This window comes from Cannabis sativa, chromosome X, assembly GCF_029168945.1.
Source record: "Cannabis sativa cultivar Pink pepper isolate KNU-18-1 chromosome X, ASM2916894v1, whole genome shotgun sequence".
NCBI classification, from domain to species: domain Eukaryota; kingdom Viridiplantae; phylum Streptophyta; class Magnoliopsida; order Rosales; family Cannabaceae; genus Cannabis; species Cannabis sativa.
Genome location: NC_083610.1, coordinates 4,328,083 through 4,336,481, shown reverse-complemented (window position 1 = coordinate 4,336,481; position 8,399 = coordinate 4,328,083). Strand labels below are relative to the sequence as shown.

General features: G+C 32.8%; 1 protein-coding gene across 1 annotated transcript; it reads right to left on the bottom strand.

Annotated features, from left to right (window-relative positions):
- Positions 1-2,080: 2,080 nt before the first annotated feature.
- Positions 2,081-6,768, bottom strand: LOC115707386 (ubiquitin carboxyl-terminal hydrolase 18). The gene is made up of 11 exons (XM_030635342.2): positions 6,030-6,768; positions 5,523-5,733; positions 5,331-5,419; positions 5,118-5,203; positions 4,867-5,029; positions 4,609-4,732; positions 4,261-4,418; positions 3,890-3,974; positions 3,484-3,696; positions 3,336-3,397; positions 2,081-3,126 (listed from the first exon to the last, which is right to left on the bottom strand). Exons 1-11 carry the CDS (start codon positions 6,284-6,286, stop codon positions 2,322-2,324), a joined length of 2,253 nt encoding a protein of 750 aa, XP_030491202.2. The 5' UTR covers positions 6,287-6,768; the 3' UTR covers positions 2,081-2,321.
- Positions 6,769-8,399: the final 1,631 nt, after the last annotated feature.

Sequence of the window (8,399 nt, the reverse complement as noted above, 5' to 3'; positions counted from 1 at the left end):
CCCTTAAACTCAATTAATTGCTATTTAGTTTTTCTTCCAAATTTTTCCCAATGTATACACATTTTGTGGGATTATTTGGATCTGAAATAACTTCTTCCAGCTCTTCAATAGGTTTGAGATGGTTATTTTAGTCTTGGATTCTAGGATCCAGATCTTCCTCTTCCCTCTCGTCTTCTTCAGTTAGGATCGGCTCTTTGATTCTGAAGTTCTATTCGATATCACTCCCAAGCCAATAATTGGTCGCCTTGGACTACTCCCAAGCCAATAATTGGTCGCCTTGGACTACTCCTACTCCTACCTGTGTTGGAAACTTTATTGACAAGTGCTTGATCGAGCTTACTACTCCCAGTCCAATTAATGTTGGGCAACCCATCAATACATTGTATACTGATGGAAGATCAACAACTAAGAACTCCTACATTAGTGTCATCGATAAGGGTGGTTCTCCTACAGTTAATGGAAGTTCAATGATGCTTGAGCTGGCAACACTGTCGCCTGTAAATCAACATAAGCTTTCCATACAAAGTTTCAACTGCACATCCTCTAATCCCATCTTTTTTAGTGTAACCTTGTAGAGGATGTTGATTGAACTCATATTGTCTACCAACACTCTCTTCACCCTTTTGTTGGCGAGCTGGACTGTTACGACGAGGGGATCAACATGCGAGTACTCTACATGATTTGTATAATCATTCGAGAAGACAATTAGAGGTTCATTATATTTTGCTTGTTTCAGTGGTTCTGGAGCAAATGCCGATTGTCTATTTTTTATTTCATTGACATATCTTTTTTTGGGCATTATTACTGTTTTCAGCGAGATGTGGCCCTTCCGAAATGACTAATATATCCTCGCCCTCAACAGGGGGAGGTTGCATTCTCTGGTTATTTGGGTTACTAGGGTTGTGCTGGTTAGGTTGGTTAGACTCGTTTCCTTGATGTCTTACATACTGTCTGAAATATCCTCGCGAGATCAGGCTTTTTATCTCGTCCTTCAGTTTTTATTGGCATTCTAAGCAATTATTTTTTTTTTCAATAAATAATGCATATTAATAAAAGAATAAATTATTTTATGTTGTGTGTGTAGAAAAGTAACTTCATAGTTACTTCTAAGTTTCATTTTATGTATCATAAGCAACTAAATAGTGACATTTTATTATGGTGACGATAAGAAAATATATAGTTTTCTTACATGTCAAATGACCGCATGACAACTCATTAGTTTTGAAAATAAATTTGAAGGTTACTCAAATGTATTTTAAATAATAAGATACTATAATATAACATAAATGAAGATAATATAAACTAAAAATGAGTATATAGTTTAAAATAATTAATCTAAAAATTAAAGATTATCTACCAGAAATATTTATTTAAAGTGAATCATTTTATGAAAAGTAACCAATTGGTATATTATCAAAATCATAATTAATTTAAATATTACTATAAAGTATACTAAATAAAACTATTTCATACATATGCTTATTAGTTTATTAAATAGACTTGAAAGTAACATAAATATTTTTATAAAAGTAAAATAAAAAGTAAGTAACGTTAAAATATTTAAAATAACAAATTAATTTAATATAATCTAAAAATAAACACATAAGTTTTAAAGTAACAAAAAAAGTATATAAAAGAATTGGCAAATAAAAATAGTAGCTTATTAAATCATACGAAAACTAATTAGTTTTGAAAATAAACTTTAAAGTTACCCAAATGTATTTTAAATAATAAGATAGTACAATATAACTTAAAATAAAATTTACAAATAAAATTTTAAAGGTAACCAAATTGTATATCAAATTATATAATTTAAAAATTAACTTTTTTTTTATGTAAAAGTAACAACTTAGTTTCTTATCAACATCATAAGTAATAAGTAACAAAAATGTTACTTTTAAAAACCCACGAAAATAATAAAAAAAACATAGAATTTAGAATTAAATTCGTTTGACATATTATTTTAAAATTAAAGTATTTTTTAATGACGTGACAAAGTATTATTGTAATTAAGATTTGTTAAGGTATTTTTGTAAATAAATTATATTTTAAATATATTATTGAAAATTTCCCAAAAGAATTCCTAAGCCATTATGATACCATTGAATTGCATTTTGTCTAACTACACATACTAAACAAAGTTCACTGTGTCCAAAATTAAATTAAAATGCTACCATTGAATCTGAGATTTCGGTAATTATATAGAAATCCCAGACAAAAATTACCCAACACAACGTTTTTCTTTTTTTGTTTTGTACGATGCTGATGGGAGTGTTACAAAAATTATAAACAAAATCATAAGTGAGACAACCTTAGTTTAATCAATTGTCATCCATGATTTCTAAACTCTTGATTCCATTTCCACTTACATGAAATCCACGCTTCTTCGTGTTACGAGTTCCCGCTACTTCGGCTGAAGAACACAACCCCGAATCAACTTCACGGGCACCTTCTTTATCTGGATCAACAGCATGGCCATTACTTAACCCGAAATCAACACCTTTGTTTGGATCAGCATGGCCATTACTGTAAATTTCGATGTTCTTTGCAACATGGAAGGAGCTCAAGTCACAACCAACCATATCCATATCCGCGTCAGCCTTATATGACTGGGCATCAATCATTTCCAGGTCGTCGTTTACAGTACCTGGATTATTGGAACCATTGCAACACGATGAGGTGGCTCGGTAATTATTCAAGAATTTTTGGTCCTCTTGACCTTGTTCTAAAGCTGGAGACTTTATTCCTCCACAACACAACACTCTTTCACTGCATGAAGCCTCCTCGGGAATAGCCACATCAGTAGCAGACTCAGAATCAGTTTCGATAGGTAATTCTTTGTTATCGATCTCTGTACAGCAATTATTTTCAGATGGCACAGAGTCACCATGGGAAGAGAATTCAGTTTGTTCCAAAGGGTTAAGCTCTACTTTAACATCGTCCATTTGCTGCTCCTCCGAAACAGATTCAGAGGAGCAAACTGGGTCTGCAGAGTCGCCATGGGAAAAGCTTTCAATTTGTTTTTTCGGGCTAAGCTCTACTTCATTATTGACCATCGGCTGCTGCTGCTGCTGCACCACCTTTGGAGGTTCTGGAGCTCTAAGACAAGATGGCCGTGCCTTAACCCTGCAAAAATAACAAAGAAGCACAATTGTTTTAGTGTTTCTGTAGAAAGGGTGTTTTCAACACCGAAAAGTTTGAACGAAAATCGAATTAAGCAGACAACGGTTCTCTCTCAAGGCTACTATAGAAGACGAACAAATTTGAGAACGAAACAAAACTTTACATGAAAGAACTATGAACGGGATCACAAACATGGAATCTCGGAAACTCACCTGCTGTATAAAAGCATATATGCTCCCTGAGAAAGTACCTCTTCCAACTCAACTTTTGTAACCTGAGAAGTATTTAGTGATGAGCTAATCAAATACCTCGAATAGATATATACGCAAATATACAAATGATAAAAGAGAGACTACCCACCTTACAATCATCAAGTCTGTACCAGTTCCCACTAAGATCCTTTGTATAGCAGATATAGTGACCGAAAAATGAGGCATTCAGCATGTCCACATGAACAACAACCGCATAAAGCTTGTAAACATCCATACCATCCTCGGCATCACTCATGTAAGGGCTAAGATCCAAAGTCTCTGGGAAAGTTACTCTCTTGTTGAGCTTCCCAAATCTCCCACTCTGCAGAAATATTTGGGCATATAGTAAATTCAGATATCACCAAACATGAACAACCCAAATTTGTCACCATGCATGTCATTGATGTAAATAAATTCTTTTCTTGAAATTTGGTTTATGTCATACATAATTCATTTTCCCAATAGGCCCAATTTTATAAAAACTACTGGCAGAACAAGAAGAGTGAATGTTAAACCTGAAATCTCTTCAATGCGATGGTTAAAATATTAGGAGCCCGTTTAACTGTCAGACGTTTTGAAGCCTTGACATAATCATTGCACCTGAGAAAAAGAGTTTACATAAATGCATTGGACATGTAAGTTTAAATATATGTTTGCTACTGTATTCAGTTTCCAGTTGAGATAAAACCGCTGAAACCAATTTAATCCAACTTTTGACAACATCCCAATGTATCCAGTTCTAACTTTTTGTCCATGGTTATCTTGGTCATTACTCATTAAAATTTAATTTGGAAAAAAGCCAAGGTAGCAAATATAGTCTCTAGAAGTCTGGATTCAAAGCATGACAGGTTTTATACGATTAATAGGAAAAGAGAAGCAGCCATACCTATCACACTTATACATGTTATCTCCATGGAGCCACTCTTTGACCGTAAATTGGTCAAGGCATTCTTCTAGTGATGCAGCCTCCCCGTGTATTTCAACAGTAAGATCCATCATATTTTCATATTGATTTGATACATTATCGCATTTTGTACATATCACCTAGAAAATATTAAAGAAAATAAACTATGAGAAGCAGTAAAACAAAATTCTTGTTCAATTTCTCCTAATTCCTTTTCCTGCTTTATCCAAATCGGGAAAACTACATCCTAATGAAATCTATATAAAGCAATAAATGAGAACATAAATTGATAAAACTCGCAAGAAGCAAAACAATGTGCAGTAAGATAACCTGAGATTGAAGGTGGCCACCAAAAATATGTTGAATTAGAGTTGTCTCTTGCGAGCTAGGGGGGACAGCTTTTTCACCGCCAAATTCATCAAGGCAAACTGATTGCATTGTGTCAATGGCAAACCTACAATACAAGGGAAAAACAGGACGAAAGAGTGAAATGTTACAAAGTTGGACTAACTGTACATCCTTTAGAAGCTTATTTCAAGACAGCGGAATAGATATTGATAAGCTTAAATAACTAAAAACAACAGAAACCTCATAAACTCGTGAGCATCCTCCTGTCTTCCATAGCCCAAATTACCGCCAATATTCGGTAACCTGGAGATAATGTTAGTTGGAGAAAAGGGTTGTGTACTTTGACTAACTCTTTCAATAAGTGTCTCGAATTCGCATAAGAAACACCAATCACTACGAATGCCTGAAAACCCAATTGAAAGGGTTTAAGAAGAATTATATTACAATATAAAACAGTGAGAAAAGTTATATATTCTGGTTTATGACTTTACATTCTTTTCGGTGACCTTTCTCTAACAAGTAGGCAACAAGTGGACGGGTGGATGCAAGACACTGCAGAACCGCATTGGCAAAGCAACTGTAGAAAGACAAAAAAAATACAAAAGATATTAGATTGGTTGTGGTTTGCATTCATGCATTGCGAAGATGGAGAATAATCTTTCTCTTAACAGCAAAGCAAAGTATGGTAAGAATTAACAAAATACCTATTTCCACAATTCAAGAGTCCACAAGGAAGGAATCCTCGGCTGTCCCAATTGAATAGTTCCACAAATTCATCATAAGGAAAAAGAATCTGAAAAACACAAATGCAGTTACTATTATCTTCTCTATTAAAAGAAACCCAAGTAAGAATACATAAATTTCAATTCCATTAACACAAAAACTAAATAGTTTACCTCTTTAGGTTGTTTAATGGGTTTAGGTTTACCACTACCACTGGTAGGAACAAGTGCAATTCCTGAAAAAGCTTTACCCCCAACACCATAAGTTTTCGATTGCGAATCCCTCAATCCAATTTGAGTTGAATTTACATTACTAGATGAATGAGCAATTTTGCAATGATTCTTATGCCCATTTTTCCAATGTACCTCTTGACACTTTTGTGAACTGAAAAAAGTTAATATAAAACAATTAACTAACTAAACACACAAAAACAAAATATAATCATTAACATAATACTAAACATGCAATCATTAGTAAGTCAAAGGTTGTCTCCCCAGCCAGCACATTATACTTTAAAAACCAAATCTTTCCCCCAACCGAAACATCAAATCACAAAAATTTACCATAAAAAGTTCAAAACTTTTAGTAATAATTAAAAGAAAAATTACCCAAATACTAATCAAATCATCAAGAAACCAATCAAACATTACAATGTTGGGAGACAAAATTAACTTTATTACCAGTATCGTACGGACTTGCAGCGAGAACATTTCTTAGGGGCAGAGTTTCCACAAACGGCACAAGCCAAATCCTCCAATAAAACCCCAGGCATTGATGACCGATCAGTAGAATCTCCTCCTTCAAAATTGGCACCGACCTCAAAATACTTCGAGGCCGTATTCTTCACCAAGTAAAGCAATCCCACAGCTATAATAAACACAGTCAATATAGCTTTAAGGAACCAATTCAGATCCAAACTTACTCCGGCGACATGCATCTACACCTCCCCAGTTTTGATCGCTGATGATTCCTCGCTGATCCAACGAATTCTCATCGATAATCAAAACCAAAGAACCAAACTTTAGTTACTTCCACCCCACCCCACCCAAAATCCCCAAAAATTAGGGTTTCTGCAATTTCCAATTTTGGGAACGAGGGCAGTACAAATAACCCCACCCCCCAAAAGAATTAGGGTTTAATAAAATAATTGGAAACCCAAATGAAACAAACAGACAGCTCAAATTCTCTCTCTGTCTGTATATTTTAGGGTTAACTGAAGAAGACAATATATATATTATATTATATATAAAAAAAAATATGAATTTTATGTGATATTTTTCTGAAAAATTGAATTTGATCCGTTTAAAAAGAGAAGAGATTAGCTTCTTTCTGTATAAATAGTGAGTTCAAAGTCGGTTTCTCTGTTGAGGTCTTAATCGAACATAAATTTCCATTTTTGAAGATTTGATTTTTATTTCAGCTAAGCAAAAAAGGTTTGATTTTTAAATTTCTTTAAAAAAAAACAAAAAACAAAAAGAGATTAGGGATGTTTTTTTTAAAAAAAGAAATCGGGTTATTAATATTATTATTATGTTTGAATATTGTCACGTGCTGAGGAATGAGGAATTTTGAGTGAATATGCCTACTATTGTAGAGTACACGTGTCATGTTATTATAGGTCCTAATTATAAACGTTCAAAGAGCAACTCTAATAACACTAAAATTAAAATAATTAATAGGAAAAATGAATATATTTAAAATATAAAATAATCATAAATAATATTTTATTGAGAATTGTTAAAATGTATTATTGGTGTCTAGTACCTTTCTTGATATCATATAACATAATTATACAAACTACAAACTCATAAAGAGATATTGGCGGCTAAACCACTTAAATTTTAAATTTTTTAATCATAAAAATTGATTATTTAGGAGCAAAACTACATAAACTCTCATTTCTTTGCTCACGTGTATATACGTGACAAAATTTTAATGGCCTTAAGGAATATTAATTTTATAAAATAATTATAAATATTTAAAAAAAAAATTAAAAAATTAGAAAAAAAAAATTAATTTTTTTTATTTTTTTTCCTTCTTCTTTCTTCTTTCTTCTTTCTTCTTCTTCTATTGAACCCCCTCCCAGGCCCTCTCTTTCTCTCTCTCTCGTCTCACCACCCAAGAAGAAGCACCTAGGCCAGAGCCGAAGCACCCAGGCCCTCGTCGGAGCTATTTGCCCTCTCTTTCTCTCTCCTGATCTTCTCCTTCCCAAACTCTCTCTTTCTCGTCTCTTCTCTCTCTCTTTCTCTTCGTGGTGGTCGTCGTGGTTGGTCAGAGAAAGTCGGCGTTGAGCACCGAGAGAGAGAGAGAGAGAGGGGGGGGGGGTCTCGGGTGCTTTGGTTTGTTCAATTAAGAAGAAGAAAAGAAAAAGATTTAGGAAAAAAAAGAAAGAAAAAAAATAATTTTTTGTATTTTTATAATTTTAAATTATTATTTATAATTATTTTTTAAAATTAATATTACGTGGGCCACTAAAAATTTGCCACGTGTACAAGTGTGTACACGTGGGCAGTCTACTGTGGCACTTAACTGTGATTTTTAGACGGAGGAGTACAAAGCAAAAGAGAATGAGAGTTTATATAGTTTTACCCCTAAAAAATTGATTTTTGTGGCTGTGTTAAAAATTTAAAATTCAGATGCTTTAGCCGTTAATATTCCACTCATAAATGAAGTTAAAAACTTGTTTGTTATGTTTGGTATGATGGAAGAGTGAGAGATGAGTGATGATAATTCTTTATCATTTGTTTAAAGTTACAAAAAGTATAGGTTAAAATTATAAGGTTTTTTTTAGGAAAATATTAATTATAAATTTAATATAATAATTTCATAATATTTAATTGTTTATCATTACATCACTTTATTTATCTTACCAAACAAATATTATCACTCAAACTTCTACTATTCCTGTGGCTTCTCACCAAATATAGTATAAAAATGTTTTTTTAACAATAAACAATGTGCAAAAATATTTATTTTCTTCTAAACAAAAAATAAAGTTTTCCGACATTGTGCAAGAAACAAATACGAGAATTTTGTCAAAATTAATAATA

Coding starts and splice junctions, on each gene's coding strand:
- LOC115707386 (XM_030635342.2), bottom strand. CDS start 6,286: ATGCATGTCGCCGGAGTAAGTTTGGATCTGAATTGGTTCCTTAAAGCT. Junction 5,734..6,029: donor TGCAAGTCCGTACGATACTG/GTAATAAAGTTA, acceptor AACTTTTTTCAG/TTCACAAAAGTGTCAAGAGG. Junction 3,975..4,260: donor AACATGTATAAGTGTGATAG/GTATGGCTGCTT, acceptor TCTTTTTCTCAG/GTGCAATGATTATGTCAAGG.